At 40.0% G+C, this 16820-nt stretch overlaps 2 protein-coding genes across 5 annotated transcripts in view; one reads left to right on the top strand and one right to left on the bottom strand.

The window, feature by feature from the left end:
* Window positions 1-23: 23 nt before the first annotated feature.
* Window positions 24-16820, top strand: part of LOC108953614 (uncharacterized) — a 38867-nt gene continuing 22070 nt past the window's right edge. For 3 of the 4 annotated variants that reach the window (XR_010475844.1, XM_065078589.1, XM_065078587.1), the window contains exons 1-4: window positions 24-420; window positions 565-750; window positions 8566-8677; window positions 9199-9316. Coding sequence is in view for 3 of the 4 variants with exons in the window: in XM_065078589.1 (XP_064934661.1) it covers window positions 611-750; window positions 8566-8677; window positions 9199-9316 (370 nt within the window). In the remaining variant the exon portion in view is untranslated. Of the gene's footprint in view, window positions 421-564; window positions 751-6856; window positions 7317-8565; window positions 8678-9198; window positions 9317-16820 lie in introns of those variants that run through there. The other variant, XM_065078588.1, reaches the window with a different exon arrangement.
* Window positions 3928-6411, bottom strand: LOC103993401 (uncharacterized). Its single transcript, XM_009413455.3, has 4 exons — window positions 5991-6411; window positions 5845-5898; window positions 5669-5728; window positions 3928-4291 (listed from the first exon to the last, which is right to left on the bottom strand). Exons 1-4 carry the CDS (start codon window positions 6324-6326, stop codon window positions 4163-4165), a joined length of 579 nt encoding a protein of 192 aa, XP_009411730.2. The 5' UTR covers window positions 6327-6411; the 3' UTR covers window positions 3928-4162.

Raw genomic sequence — 16820 nt, 5'->3', positions numbered from 1 at the left:
GCGAACGATTTATCGCGAGATGTGAGGCTGCAATCCCATTAGGATGAGCGAGGTGAGTCGCGCTTGCTGCTGCAACCGGCGTCCCCCTCAATGGCTTCATGTCTCATCACTCGCCTCACGCCCATGGTGCCAACATCCAGCTCACCTCCTTCGCCCGGTCTCTGCAAGCCACATGCCGCCGCTCATGCTACCAATTTCTTCCCTGTCCGCTCCTCCCCCCGTGCTCTTTCCACAGGCCACCACCATTTTAGGGGTAATGGTACCATGAGGAGGAGGAGGAGGAGATTGGTGGTGAGGGCTGGGCCCCCTAGCACCAACAGCCTTATCTTTGCCTTCGTTCTCCCGCTTTCCCTCCTCCTCGGCACCATCTTCACTGCCGCGCGTGTCGCCGACAGGCTCGACGAGAAGTACCTTGAGGAGGTACGAGTGTGGCCCGGGACGTGTTCGGCATATGTCTTCATACACCCCTTCTTGCAGTAGCAACAAGCCGTTTGAGTGATTTCCGTTTGCAGTTCTTTTGCTTCTTCGTTAATTTGAATTCGAGTTCCTTGTTTGCTCGTGAAGCTCGCGATGAATAAAGCGATCATGGAGGAAAAGGAAGCAGAGGAGGATGATAGTGACAAGGACGGAAAAGTGGCGGCAGAAGAAGATGAAAGCATTTTGCCGGACGAAGAGGAGGGCGTTGCAGCCGTCCCACGTGTTCGGAACCGCCCCAAGCGAGAAGCACAATTGTAGGCCGCATGTGAACTTGTAAGTTCTTGAAGCGTTGGCATTCATCTATGTGTTTGTTCTATGTCACTGACGTGCATAAGGCCTAGAAATTAGCTTTTCTAGTGCAAAAATGTGAACTTGTCATTCAACTCGCTGCATATTATATGTTGAGCCTGGTGTTGCAACCAAATTAGTCTCGTGTCATCTGACTTAGAATTGGAAGTTACATGATGTTATACCAAATTGATTGAGATACATTATATTGAACAAACTTGAAAACCATCAGCGTGAAATGTTAATTCTCCATAGAACAACAAATGCACATCAGTAGTAGCTACTAAGAGTTCATTAGAGGCTTATAGCCCAGTAAGCATTCTGTTCCTTTAATCCTTGTCTTGGCAGTCCTATACAAACCTGTGCTCTAGATTCCAATCATACCTTACATCTCTGAACTTCAGATAAGATGCTCCTGAAGATTGAGCAGAATAAAAAGCCTAAGAAGCAAGCAGATTAAACTACTTTTACATTCCAAAATGTATTATGCAGTGCAAGTATTATTTGAAGGTTAGGAAGATCGTAACTCTTTTCTTTCATTTTCCATATAGGGTAGACAGCAGCATAATTGGAAGGAGCTTGGATATGATTATAGCCTATTAGATGATATTTGCTCCAACAATAAGCACCAAAAACATAATTTGCATGACCGAGCTCCTGTAACCTACATGGTGTAAAGATGAAACTCAATTATTCACTTAGCAGTTGGCATTCTCTAACTAGACAACATAAATGGAGGAAGCCGATGTATATTATTTTGTATATTTCTTCAGCGTGCCTAAACTGAAGTATGAGAAACTTATATATAGGAATATTGATATCAGTTGGTTTTTGTATGCACCAATCTTAAGATCTCAAAGTTCTTCATATTTATCACATACCCTGCTCAGCTCAAAGTTTGAGTACCCTGTGCATAATGCTAAGACAATAGCCAATCTGCAGGCTAGCAGCTGTTGGCTTTCAGCATTTTGATCATAATAGGCACCAAAACTTTTATATCAAAATCAAATTGAATTATTCTCAAAATCAGTGTTACATTACAAAAATCAAAATGCCAACTTAACATCTTGACATTAATCTATCATTATGATATTTGCATCCTGTACAAGATACCTACTAGTATTGATCAATCAATTTGTTATGACCATTCAATAAAAAGAAAACCAATTGTCTTTTTTTGTGTCACACAGACAATAATGCATATTTTCATTATTAGTGAAATTTTACATTCCTATAGCACTTGTAATCATGAATATATATATATATATATATATATATATATATATATATATATATATATATATATATATATATATATATATATATATATATATATATATATATATATATAATGGCATGTACATAAATAACTACAAAACATTTAATGGTAGTACATCTAAAGAAGCAAGAAAATCCATTAGCAGAAAGTCGAGGTCTTTCTGTCTGGTAACTCAAAACACAAAGGGTATTCATCTTGTTGGATGAAACACCACATCTAGTAACTCCTAGGAGGGTTTGAAAAATAAGGATTTAAGTATTGTTAAATAGTCCATTTTTGTTCCTAAAGTTCTTAACCCAAATTCTTAAGCTTCTTAGGTGTCATGGGCATTAATTTAATATAGTCCAAAACATGTACAGGTTCTCTCATTCTTGAGTGATGTCTAAGAGAAAAAAAATTATCTAGAGTAAGAGAACCTCCATTACCTGTAATTTCTCTTTAATTTGGTCTCCATAAGCTTATTGCCTTGAAAAAAAAAAAGAAGATATTTAGGGAAGTTCAAAAAGAAACCATCAATTCTGTCAACATGATATCACTTACATATTTGCATCCAAGCACTATGTTTATCATTTATAATAGGAACCCCTTTGTGAGTGTGGTTATATAAGATATTTCAAGTTTCCCCTCTTATGTCATAAAACTTGAACACTATATTAGAATCTCACATAGGCTATAATGAAATGGATATAGAAGGATCCAAATATACAAGTAACTTGCAAGTACTGATTAAAGAGCAAGAAAATATACTACTGAAGATTAACAAGCATATTGAAGAATTCTAATTTAAGAAGCATATTTGTTTTATTTTTTGTTATGTTTATTAGAAAACTAATCTCATGAATGATATCAATCATGGGAGGCTTGTTTTGTATACCCGGACATGTTTTTTTTTCACGATGATAAAGTGAGATTTTTCTGCCATTACAAATAGTTAATCTGTAAAAACTACCAGTTTATTCATTTGAAATTACGCTGGTATCTATAAACCCTCTTGACATCTACCTAGCTCGTGAACAGATTATGCTGAACAAGACCATTCCATTGATAAGCTTATGAGAATGAAGCAAAGATTCAGCTCTGCCAACAAAAGCCTCCAATTATTTTCCTCCACAATTCTTCACCCTGTTGAACCCCAAGTCTGGATCGATAGCTTCTCCTTTAGTTAAAAATCCAAGTGATTCGAAGCTTGTTATTTAAATGTGATGTCTAATGCTTGCTTGATTGTTTCCTTCATTTGGTTGTTAATCTGTTAGCCACAATGTGTAGAGGTAGAAAAGATGGCACTGACAACCTTCAACCTCACAACCTTATCATTACTTGCTTCTTTTCTATTTGTTGGTAGCATTTGCCAATTTTTAATGCTGCTGATGTTTAAGGAATTCCTATGGTTATTGTCTCTCATCCAATAGGCGACGATAAGCCTTTGGTTAGGTTTGATCGTGCGTGTCGTGGGTGATCAGTGTTTGAGTTGTGAAAATATGCCTTTAACTTGCAATATGTTCACAAGACTTGTCTTTTTTTATTTTTCGTTTTTTCTCTCTCATCTAAAAACAATGCAGTTGATATCTTTTAACAAACAAAGAGTAACATAGTCTCGATACCACCTTCCAGTTTCTGGCTTCAAGTGAAGTCCTCATCACTGACCTTTTTGCCACTCTCACACATCCTTGGAGATCATGTTTGAGTTCCTTTATGCTGAATCTTGTGCATAAGGGAGGATAAAAAAGCTTATATGAGGGACAGATGAATCTTCAGCACTGATGCTAGAATTAGAGCTTTGGTATTAAAATTAAATCCAAATAGTAAAATCTTTCTTTTGCTGAAATTAAAGCTTTGCTGATTGATTGAACCAGCTGAAATGTCATAACAATGATTCCCCATAATAAAAAAATATTTATCACATTGAACTATAGGAAATCTAGAAGATCCAATTGTTTTAGACCTTTAACGAAATGAAGCATGCACACAGCATGGAATTTCACATGTTACATTACTTAGACAAACAAGAATAAGATTTAACAGTGTGAAAATTAGCATCATCTTCACATTACCATAGAACACCAAGAAAGAACACAACAAAACCTATCATCAAGGAGAAATCCATCAACATATAAAAAATTAGCTGACAGCATCCTCTTCATCCTCAAAACTCAAATTTAAAGCTTGCAACTTGAAGCCTGCTCCTTGTATGGCCTCAAGTAAACTGGAAGCCACTCCAGTGGCTTGAACCGTTGTCTGTTTTGTTAACTGCAACATGAAAAGCCATTTATAAGAAGAAACAGCATAGGAACCATTTAGATGATACTTACACTTGTACAAAGCAACAACTTGCTGAGTTATCCCTTTCTTGCCCAAACATATCCACAAGTCACACCAGTGTTAGAAATGGGTGTCCTATAACGTACCTCTTCCATTTCTCTTGATACAAGAGAATGAGATCACTAAAAGACTTGTTCTTGCTCTTCCATTAATGACTAATTGCATGTTCACAGTTAAGAAAGATCTGGTGGGGATTGATACTCAAAAGAAAATCTCATGAAAACAATACAAGTATCCTATATATGATGCTTGGGCTTTGCCTTTCAATGAAGCAAACAACAATGCAAAGTAGCATACTACCAAGTGAAATAAAGGAGACGGGAAGACTGTCCTATGCTTAGCCGACACGACAGAGATGAAAAGATAAGCAAGACTCGCAGGGGGATAAAAGAAGGAAAACACGAATAGAAACCTCTGATAGAGATAAAGAATGATATGAGCATCCGACACGAGGAAAATGCAATGGACAGAAACTACTTTTTCCTGAATTGAGGAAATTGAAAAGAAAAATAAAGAATACATTGAAGCACTGGACAGATCCAGTGAAACATAAAAAATCGAACAAGTTGGTCAACTTGATGGAACCGCAAATCAACTGCTGAACAACACAAAATATTGTCATCTGAAATCCAGCATATGACAGTATGAAAGATACTTGATATAACGATAGAAAAAATCCTTTCCTAGGAGATTTACAAGGCTATTGTTTCTCCAAAGTTTTGCCAAAGCAGTCAACCTCATCTCCTCATAAGAGGAGCCACTTCAGTTCCTAAAATCTCTTCCTTGGCTAGTGCTACAGCAAATAGAGTCTGCTGCACAGAATAGCCAAAAAGAGGGATGAACAAGACCCTAAACTGGCTGAACCTGTCGCTTGAATCAGGGTAGGAGTTCAGACTAATCTGTTATGCAGCACTACCAGAAAGAAAGCTATTAAAGCTTAATTACAATATGTACAAATTTTATGTAGAGAAAATAGATATTTCCAACAAAAAGGAGGACAGTGGATTATATGAATGCAGGATTGCTAAGACATTTGATTGCTTCATGAAAGTTGAAAGGTATAGTGAACCAGAAACTTAGAACTACTTTCTAGCAATATTAACTTAACATGATCAACTCATTGTAATAACCGGCGTTGTGTATGTAGTTCTTGCTAAGTGTGGGCTTATAAGAAACACTACATTCATCCTGAATTCGACATAAGTTTCTGCCATAGCTCAAAACAATATCCGAACAAACCCAAATTCCAAATGACTTAATGCATTACTATAAAGAGAACAGTTTCCATAAATACCAAGGATATACCTCAACAGTTGCAATACCCTCAGCCACTCGAACATTCAAATCACTGATTCCTTCCTGTCCCTGGAAAAAACATCAAATTAGCATAATTCCGATTCAGGGATGATCATATCTTACAGCTATATCACAACAGGAAAGAACTTAGTCAGTACGATCATCTTTAAGATAAACTAACCAACCTCTAAAGCCTTGCTCACACCAGAAATCGCCGACTCATCCATTGTTCCTTCGGCCTTCAAATCCGCACACCGAAACCATATGAAACACCCGCAAAAACCGAATTTTTAGGGCACAAACAGAAAAAAGAGATTGAAAAAGGCGGAACCTGGAAGAACATGGTGAGCATGTCCGAGGGCGAGACCGCGACGGCGACCGTGGCATCCTCCTCCTCCGCCGTCGTTGCCGCAGCCGCTACTGCCTCCGCCGTTGGTTCCTCCTCCGAGGCCGCGGCCTCCCCTTCGGCGACGGCCTTGCGGGATCTCCAGGAGGCCGGGAAGGGCTTCGACGGAAGGAGGAAGAGGCTCCGTCGGATGAGAGGGGATGGGAGCGGAGAGAAGGAGAGGGAGAGGAGACGAGGAAGGGGGCGGAAAGAACGGGGAACGACGCCTCGGTGAGGGATAGATGAGTAGAGTGAGGTAGAGAGTGCGGAAATGGTGGCCATTCCTTTCTCCAAGTTGCGACTGCGAAGGCTTCAGTCGAAGGTTGAGACGAGAGATTTAGGATAACGCGGATGGACGAAGAGGAGAGAGAGACGGGTCATAACGGCGTGAGCCATTATCGACCAATCTCTTGATTCGGCTCAACCGGTACGGTTCGACTCGGATTCGTTCTCGAGCGGTTCTGTTTCGATTGGGTTGAGTCAAGTCGAGCGGAAAATGGACCGTCGGTTTGTGTAACCCGGCTAGGGTTAGCCATGTTGATTCACCAGGGTTGTTGACGGTCTTTTATTTTTATTTTTTTATCCTCAGCAAAATTGAATATATATATATATATATATATATATATATATATATATATATATATATATATATATATATATATATATATAGAAATATCAACGGTTTATTATATTTGTATATAATGTTATGAAATTTAAAAATAGTTAATCTAAATAACATCATATTTTTATATTCCAAAGTTGCAAGGATCGATATGTAAAATTCCGCATGCTTTGGACTCGATTCCATACCCTCAGCCAGCGTCGTTCAACGCACCTCTGCTTTCTTCTCCTTTTCCTTTCCATACCCCCTGCCGGCGTCGTTCAACGCACCTCTGCTTTCTTCTCCTTTTCCTCGACAACGCACGCTTTGGGACTCGATTCCACACCCCCGGCTGGCGTCGTTCAGCGCACCTCTGCTTTATTATCCTTTTCCTCGACAACGCACGCTTTGCTCGTTCCGAACTCGACCTCCTCGAGTATTCTCATCTTCTTTGCCTCCCCCATTTTCTGAGATCTCTGCTTGAGGTGTTGCGTCCCTTTGGATACTTAAGCTTAAGCCACGCGGAAGAGTTTCATCTGTTAGATCGGTCCAATGGAGGGGAACAGTTGGGGGCTGGCTGAGGGTGAACTTTCCGCTGCCGCTAATGGGAGGTCTGCCGACTGGAGGACCCAACTTCAGCCCAAGGCGCGCCAGATGATTGTAAATAAGATGTAAAGTGGATTATATGTTTCTCCTTAAAATTTCCTTCTTTTTGATTTGCTTTTAAAGATTATTAATGATGTGACGGTGGATCATCACCATGGATTATGAATTTGATAGATGAGTTATTGATGTTGGGTGAGATTAGGTCGTCTCTGTTGCTTGGTTGTGAAATTTTGATGCTTTTGCAAAGACATCATCGTGAAGTGTTTTTGCAAAAACATAATCTTGAAGGAGTAATATTTTATTCATATATCAATCTATCGAATTTGTTTTCTTGAAGGAGTAATATTTTATTCATATATCAATCTATCGAATCTCAGCTACTTCGGATTCCCCATTTACTCTTCCAGTTTCTGTTCTTCGGAAATTGAGTGAATTGCACCCCACTTAAATAGTAACGTTACACCGGAGATACACAATTTGATTGTTACCTATTACACTGGAGATGTCGCTGCACCTTAACTGCCCTACCTTGCCATATGAGCCATATATTCTTCCAGGTCCCCTTTTTGGTAGACAGATTCATGGTGTAAAGAACTTTAGAGTTGTTTCTAAAAAACTAACCATTTTGTACTTTTGACCATCCATTTTATCTATATCCTTTGATCTTGGTTTAGTTGTACCTATTCTGAAATCCTTGTATCTGGAGTTTTTCTCCTCAAGTTCTAAATAGGAATTTTTGTGAATGCTGCTCTCATAAAGGAAAGTAATTTAATTAGGACCATTGGAACCATAATAGATTGCTTGGAAAGTTAATTCATATATAGTGAATTCAAATATAGGCTAAGTTGATCATGCTAAGAGGAACTTTCTTATGTACTATTGCCATGACACAAGAAATTGCCCCTTATGAATTTTATGGATCGGATGTTGACATATAATGTATACCTCTTCATTTATTTCTCAACCACAGTGTTAGTTATGTTTAAAACCCCATCAGATACCTTTTCTTAGCTCATAAGAACCATTTTCCCTCAGTTTTCCATCATGTATATTTATGAAATTGATAGCACTGGCATTGATATTAAATAAAATTGTCTTTAGAAGTCTTGTTTTGTAATTTGAATCTTCGTTCAATCATTTTCTTTCGGAGTTCAATATGTCTCAAAGTTCAATATGTTCAATCTTGACAAATTCTTTGTTCTTGCACATAGGTTACATGGTTCTTGTCCTTCTATCACCTATAATCCTATTGTTTCTCAAAATTTCTTCTGTTCAAAACTTTTGTTGTATTATTTCAATGTTTTCTGTTTGTAGACTCGAGACTTTGAAGAGGCACCTACCAAACTCTGGACCTGAGGATTTGAATCAACTTCGGAACATTGCTGCTCGGTTCGAGGAGAGGATATTCACAGAAGCTGATAATCAGGTACATTTTATTAGACTGACTTCAAATTCAGTTGTTCTAAATTACTACTCTGTCTGATTTTACTAGGATGGCATTACCCTCTAATAGGTGCATGTTCAACTAGTTGTTATGGAGGCATTTGTTTCTTGTCTGATGATAATCAATACTTTCGTATTTTCTTCCCTGTGGTAATGGCTACAAGTAAAAAGAGCATAGCTTTGTAGTACAGAAAGCAATTTATTTTTTGTTTCTTTGTTGGTGTGTGTAATTAAATCACAGATAATTCTGTTTGTTAGAATCTCACCCTTCAGAAAACATATGTTACTTATGAACCATTGGCTAACTAAACTGTATGTATGTTAATATACTTTGTAGATGCATTGTTATAAGCATTTTGAATGGCAAACTTTGGCCCCTCCTTGTCTTTATCCTTGTATATGTTAACTAAACTGCACTTGTATTTTTTTCCTTTTTCTTTCCTGTTGTTGTTGCTGTAAAAGTAAGACTTTGAAGAAGCACTCTTCTAACTCTTTGTCTCTCAGTCGGAGTATTTGAGGAAAATTTCTCTGAAATTGCTCTCAATGGAGAGTAAAACTCAGCATTCTGCATCAATCAACACTTCAGTGTCCAACAACAACAACCAAAATTCTACAGATCCAGGTACTTAAAAGTTGAGTTCCTTTTAGTCACAAATCAGGTATTTTTAATAATTGATATGGCATTTTAGTTGGAATATGGAAGTCATTTTTCCATTTTCAAGTATATTAATTTTGTTCTTTTTCCTTTTAAAGATGAAGTGTTAATTGCACTTGTATATTGCTGAATCGAACTCTTTATTTCCTTGCTGCTAGCTGCTCAAGAATTTCTTCCTGTGTTCTTTACTGTCAGCATGATATGGCTGAAACCTGCTGTTTGTCCACTGGAACTGATTGTCCATTATTACTAGTCAAGTTTTTGACAGGGTATTTTTGCAGTCTGATTTTTCTGCCACCTCTGATCTATCCTGTTTTTCTTTTTTTTTTCTCATTTTTCAAATGTATCTCCTTCGAGACAATTTCTTAGTTGGATTTCTGAAATGGTGCTTATCGTTTTGACAGGAGCATAATTTTCTTTTCCAATTTATTGCTTGATTTAATTATTTTGTTTTGTATCCAATCTCCGAATTGAATGAACCAAGTTCCAGAGTTTCCTTTTTCTGAACTCTAAATTGTGAAGCTGTTTTCCATCAGCTTTTGATATGCCTTTAGCGAATAGACTAAGGTAACCTTCTTGATTGTTTTAACCCTATTTGAATGTTGAATAATTTTGCATTAGAGAATAGCTTGTCACTCTCACTAGCTGGTTTTACACTTATTTTGAATATATAAAGAATGATGCTTTAGTGTTTTTTTCATAAAATCTTTGGTCAAGAATGCTAGTTATGAAAGTTCTTGAGCTGCGATAATATTATGGATGAATTGTTTGATTTAGTTTACCATATAAAACAACAATAAAGAATCATAGAATAATAATATTATGTTCTGATCTAGTGAAATGTTTAATTGATATTGATGTGGTGGATGTCGGTGATGCCCCAGTTAGCCCGACTTGATTCAAGGCCGTGTGCACAAGAAATTTGAGGTGGTTTGGATGTCCATCGAGGAGCCAACCTATACGAAGATCGAGGTCAATGGGGTGCTTGACTAGGTCCCTTCGACGCTCGAGTTAAGGTGGAAACTAGAGTCACGAGAGAATAGTAACTAATATGAGAAATAGTAAATTGGTGGGCTTTATAGTGGGATAGGCTCAAGGAATATTTTGCAGTATGGGCGGACTATTCCTCCTTAAGTCCAGTACTATAGCTATGCTTTGATGGTTGCCATCCTGGCTGGGTCCCATCCCTCTCGTAAACCGAGCTGCCACATGGCGAGCTATTATTGGGGAGTGAACTTCGCCTCTGTCATTTGTCCCCCTCCCCAATGGTGTGCTTCGAGACCTTCCTATAGGTATCAAAGCATGGCCTAGTATCAACTTAGTACATTGCGTCTAGGTCATCATGTGTATGGTGGTTTGGACGTGTCGTGGTTCTGGTGTCCCATACTAGGAAGGCATCTAGGGCATGTTTTCATGCTCGACTCAAGGGAGGCATCTCGAACGTGTTTTCATGCTTTCGCCCAAGGCGCTTCACTCTTGGGTCGAGGGAGGTGTCTCGGGTGCATTTTCTCACTTGGCTCAAGGGAGGTGTCTCAGGCGCATTTTCGTGCTTAGCCCGAGGGAGGCATCTCGAGTGCTTTTTCACGCTTGGTCTGAGGGAGGAGAGCTTGTTTTGATGGATAATCAACTTTCCCTCCGGTCAACCTTCGATTGGTGGGAAAATTGCAAGTGTTACATCAGCATAACATCGAGTGGGAACTTCTTGAAGTCGAGGTGATGATTTGATGGGACCTTAAGAATTTTAACCAGTGCTTAAGGACTATGAGAGGGCCTCCTACTATAGTGGGGCTCACCTTGCATCTAGAGTTCCACCTTGCAATCTTTAAGCCTTCTGCCTTTCCTCTTCCTCTCTCAAACTTCTAAAGTATTGGATGTCTTCTTCATCAGGTCGAGAAGATTTCTTCTATGTCATTCAAGTCCCAAGGGAGTCGAAAACCTATCCTTGGATAGCCCAAGGATGAGAGGGGGTGCACTGTCCTCTTCCATCTCAAAAGAGATAATTAGAATTGATCTAAAGGTCGATAGGGATCTTCGGGCTATGAAGGATGCCTATGACCAAGTCTAGGGTCATAACTCCCGAGTACTTGAAGCACTTGCACCTTAAGTATTCTATCCCAATCGAGTATCGAATGTAGGTACCTTAGCCTGGGTAATGACCCTTTGATCCAATGTGTAGTTACTTTTGCCCATATTGTCTATACGTCGGAGGCAAGACTTTGGGAGGATCTCCCCATCTGAGATGGTGCCCAACTTGTGGCATTGTTTGGTGGCTTTCCTTAGGGAATGTTACCACGTTGGCATAACTCCGACTTTGAACCTGTTCCTCTCCTGCTTTTGAGTTTGCAAGAGGGCAAATATTTATTTTCTTGCCCCTCGGGAGGGGTTTATAATAAAGGGAGCCTCGACTTTCAATAAGGGTTGGAAGGGGTGGTATTTCTTCATCACGATCGATTTGGAATAGGGCTTTGGTCTGGACTGGTTGACACACATATTCACCAACACCCCACCCTTCCTGATCGAGAAAGAGAGAAGTCAGGTGCTTCGGCTGGGAGAAATCTTATCTTCCTCTGCCATAAAATACATGGATGAGGATTAGTTAATCATTGTTGGCCTAAGTCCAGCTTCTCGAGGTAGACCCTATCTCTTGAGGTGTTTCAAATTTGGCTTTCCTGACATGCTGTTGGCTTTCTTGTTTCTCCTCTATAGGCTTGAATCTTGGAGAGTTGAAGAGATGGGTCGTAACGGCCATGTCGAGGGCATCGACTCCTCCAACGCTAGTGCTAATGCTAGCACTAGTAGAGCCGTTGGCTTTAGCTTTGCCCGAGCTAACCCCTACGACCCCTTGGGTGGCCAACATGGAGCCTCAGCCCCAGTCGCTGTTAACCCCAGCAACACCTCGAAAGCGAGGAGTCATTCAGAAACGGAAAGATTCCAAGGTGTCAGGGAGCCACCCCTCGAGCCCCTATAAGCCTACCAGGAAGACCTCGTGTCGGGGTCTCGTTTAGGACTTGTACAAGCATCGACTAGTCCCTTTCGTAGCCATGAAAATAGGGCACCTCCCCGACCTAACTAAGGGAGTGCCATTAGATCCGAGATGGGAGGGGCTAAAGACCTCCCAAATTGTCCGGAAGGACGTCCATCAAGCCACTGAAAACCTCCGAGGGGCGCCAATCACCCCCCTGGCTAAGGAGGTTTACACAATGCCTTCTGAAGCATTGATTGAGGCAGTGGTCAAGCTGGCGGTTGTGGTAAGTTGTTTCTTGAGCTGTTGCCCCTCAGTCTTTTGCTTCTCTTTCTTTTTCACTAATTGTCTATATTTCCTCCCTGCAACACATTCACTATCTGATGGGGCTGGTCGATCGAGTTCAAGACTTGGGGGTTGTCGTCTCCAAACAAGCCGAAGAGATCGATCGATTGTTGGCAGAGAATGACCAGCATAAACAAGTGGTTGACCTGCAGTTGGAAGAGAGGGTGGCCCAATTAGAGGTGCAACTCGGTGCCGAGAAGGAGCGGGCTAAGGGCCCACAAAAGCGCAACACCTCCTATGCCGAGCAACTAAAGGCAATACGTGACAAGTATCACACCATGGAGGACAACCTGCTGAAGCATGAGGCTGAAATAATGGAACTGAAGGTGCAGCTCAGTGAGCGAGATCGCCACATCATAAAGCTGGAGGAGCAGCTCAAGGCTGAGGCAACACTACTGCCAAAGAGGGAGACTAAGGCGGTCACTCGATATAAGACCTTGATCGGGTTCAATAAGGGGTTGCTGTGTTCGGGTTACTCCTCATTCCAATATGGCTACCTCCTTGCCCTCGCGCGCTTCAAAGCAAAACATCCCGGGCTGGAGGTGGAGGAAGACCCGTACACTGACCATCCGGAGGACAAGGACGTATCGGTGCAACTAGAGGTGCCCTTCAATTACAATCCAACTGACTCCTTTATTAACGTAGGCACTTTAGGCACCTTGGCCGCACAAACCCCCTCGACTATCGCTCTCGCCCTGGATGCTCCTCGAGCAATCGAGTAATATGTTTCCTTTTGTTTGTTTTTATCTTTAGTTTTTGTGAGTCGGATTTCTTCTACGTTGAAAGCTGTAAAGACCTGAATCATATACTATAACTTGTCCTTCTATAAGTGAAAGTTCCTCGTATTTCATTTACAAGTTATTTATTGATGCATCCATCATATTTCAGTTACAAATCTCTTGTACAAGTTCCTCGGTTAGTTCGCTCATCGTTTGAGGCCCGACATAAGGGGTAGAACTTTTTTAAGTTTGATATGTTTCATGTACTTGGGAGCAATGTCCCTCTTGTCGTCTCAAGTCGGTAAGTTTTGTCTCAGACCACGTCAATGACTTGATATGGTCCTTCCTAATTCGGTGCCAGCTATCCTTTAGAGCGAGTCGTGTCACTTATTTTCACCTTTCGAAGGACTTAGTTACCAAGCCTAGTACTTTAGGGATAGACACATTTGTTGTAAAGCTTGGTGACGACTTTCTTGTAGTTGAGCATCTTGAAGTGTGCCTTGGCTCAGACTTCATTATTATGGTCTAGATTTGCTCGAAGTCCCTTCTTAGAATGACCTCATCATAGCACTCGACTCAAGAGATCGGGAACACCATCTTGAGAGGTAATTTGCCTTTGTGTCGAATGCCAAGCTAAAGGGTGATTCGCTTGATCTGATCTTTGGAGTCATCCGAGAGGCCCATCAGATGTTGGTCAGCTCCTCTTCCTAAATACCTTTTGCGCTAGCGACCTGTTTCTTGAGTCCTTTCAATATGGCTCGGTTTGTCAACTTGGCCAGTCTATTGGTTTGGGGGTGGGCCACTGAGTTGAACCTTAACTGAATGTCGTAAGATTAGCATAATTCTTTGAACTTTGTATTGTTGAACTAGTGATGTAGAACATAGTAGAGAGAAAGCAAGAACAAGATAACAAGAGAGGAGTGAGATTATAAAGGAGATTAAGAGATTAGAAGAGAGAAGTTGCAATTCATTTAATTCAAATCTGAAGTGATTTATCCATTGACAAACTCCACTATTTATAGGGGTTTAGGTGCCTTGGTATAATCAATAAAGTCAATAATTCCTAAGAATAATCTCTTAGGGAACTTGTATGCCTTTTAGAATCTCGAAGACAAATGTGGCTTCTAGGATACCTAAATAGTAAAGAGTGTACTTAATACAAGAGCACACTTAATAAAGTAGAGTTCTTAGGTTAATACCAAGAAAGATCTAAAAGACTTTTCAGTTTTGCATACAACTCTTAGAGTTTCCATGCTAAATAATTGATGACATTTTGTTGATTTCTTTGCCTAGAATAAACTCTTCTGAATTACTTTATAAAGCTATATGGTTCTCCATCATTTTCCCCCATTGGAAAAAAGTCTTCTCTAATCTCAATCCTTTCTTTCTATCTTGCTCTCTTGCTTCTCTCTACTTCTCTCTACTTTGTTCTACATCAATTTGGTCTCATTATTACTTATTAGAAATGATAACTCCTAGAATCTTGAATCGGGTAATGATGTATAACTATACGAAACCCTCGTGATGGATGCAAGCGGCTAAACTTCAACCCACTTTATGAAGTAGTCCACCTTGACTATAATGAACTTGCATTGTCCCAAGGCCAGTAGGAAGGGGCTGAGGAGGTCCATGCCCCATTATGTGAAAGGCTAACCGTAGTTGATCCTGACGGGTATCACTAGCTGATGCTGGACTTGAGCAAACCTCTAGCATTAGTCACACTTTTGGGTGTGGGAGATTGCATCCTTTCTGAGCATCGACCAGTAGTACCTTGTCATAACCTTGAAGGCGAGCATCCGATCGTCGATGTGCTATTTGCATATTTTCTCATGCACCGCAACCAAGACATGTTCATCCTCCTACGACGTCAGACATCTTAGGAGAGGTTAGTTAAAGGACCTGAGATATAGGCTATCATTTATGATGCAATACTGGGCTTGGTGGTATTTGACTTGTTTCGTCGAGGAACAGTCAGTCGGGAGCATGTTGTCCCATTTGTATCGCAAGATATTGTCCATCCAACAAGACTCATCTTCGGTTTGGGAAACTTTCAGGGCGCCAATATGTTAGGACTTTAGCTAAGAGAGTCCTAATTGAGAGGGACATTCATGTAAAACCTACCTAAGCCGACCCCTATTAAAGACGTGAAGTGGCCGGCTAGGGTTAGGAGGTTATTTCTTAGAGAAGAATAAGGAGTTGTAAAGGAATAGGAGTGTTGAGTAGGAGTCTTATTAGGAGTTGGTTAGAAGTAGGAGTCTTGAGTAGGAGTCATATTAGGAGTTGGTTAGAAGTAAGAGTCTTAAGTAAGAGTCATATTAGGAGTTAGGGTTTAGAAGCCCTATAAATAGTCATGTATTCCACCTCTTTTCATAAGCAATAGATGAATCTTTTCTGCAGCCTTTAAGCAGCAACTTGGAGGGAGGAACCCCTATAGAGTTCCAAGAAGGCCGATCCCCTAAAGAGATCAATCCCAAGTCTAGAATCTGCAAGGGTTCTAACACCTGGTATCAGAGCAGCGTTCTTGGCGTCTCGCTGCCCTTCCACAACCATCCATCAACCCTCCACAACCACCCAAAGCAATTCCCATAATTGCTTAAGAGATCGTTGCCAAATTCCCGTCATCTCTACCACCACGGATCATCCTTTGATCTCCCCGTGAATTGCAACAGGTTCTGGTTTTCTACCTTACTGCTGCTGCAATTTAGTTATTCTTATTTGAAAATCCCAAAAAAATTATTCCTATATTGCTGCATAAACTTTTCGTCATAAAGTTTTCATCTCTACGACGAAAGATACATTGCAGAATTTCAACCGTATAGCACCGTCTGTTTGATCTTGTTACTATGTTTTTTTATCCAAATCTCTACGAAATTTTTATGACATCTTTGACATTTCCTAACAGCAGATTTCCTTTAGTTTTGTCAAAAAATTCTCAATATAAACCATTGATATTTTACATCTAATCTGCTATACTTGAAAATCTGCACTGTAAAATTTCAGCCGCATAGCACTATTTGTTTGATTTTGATACTACGTTGTTTCTATCCAAATCTCTACGAAATTTTTATGATAGCTTTGACACTTCCTAACAGTAGAATTTCCTTTGGTTTCATCAAAAAATTCTCAATATAAATCACTGATCTTTTACGTCCAATCTGCTATATTTAAAAATCTGTGCTGCAGAAAATTTCAGCCGCATATTGTTGCCTTAACCCATCTATTTGCAATCTTTTTTGAATGAAATTTCTTATACACTTCATAGATCATTTTGGCTTCCATCTATGATTGATCTATTAAGAAATTCATCTCTAAAAACGATTTTGTGTTGCTGCAAATTTTTGTCGTAACCCGCTGAAATTTCTCGACGAGAATTCTGCAATCGCAACTTGCACCAATTTCCTTGCTGTTATACTACCGAAATTTTCTTGATTAAATTAGATATCCT

Source organism: Musa acuminata, chromosome BXJ1-8, assembly GCF_036884655.1.
Source record: "Musa acuminata AAA Group cultivar baxijiao chromosome BXJ1-8, Cavendish_Baxijiao_AAA, whole genome shotgun sequence".
Classification (NCBI taxonomy): Eukaryota; Viridiplantae; Streptophyta; class Magnoliopsida; order Zingiberales; family Musaceae; genus Musa; species Musa acuminata.
This window is presented reverse-complemented; position numbering and strand designations above follow the sequence as displayed.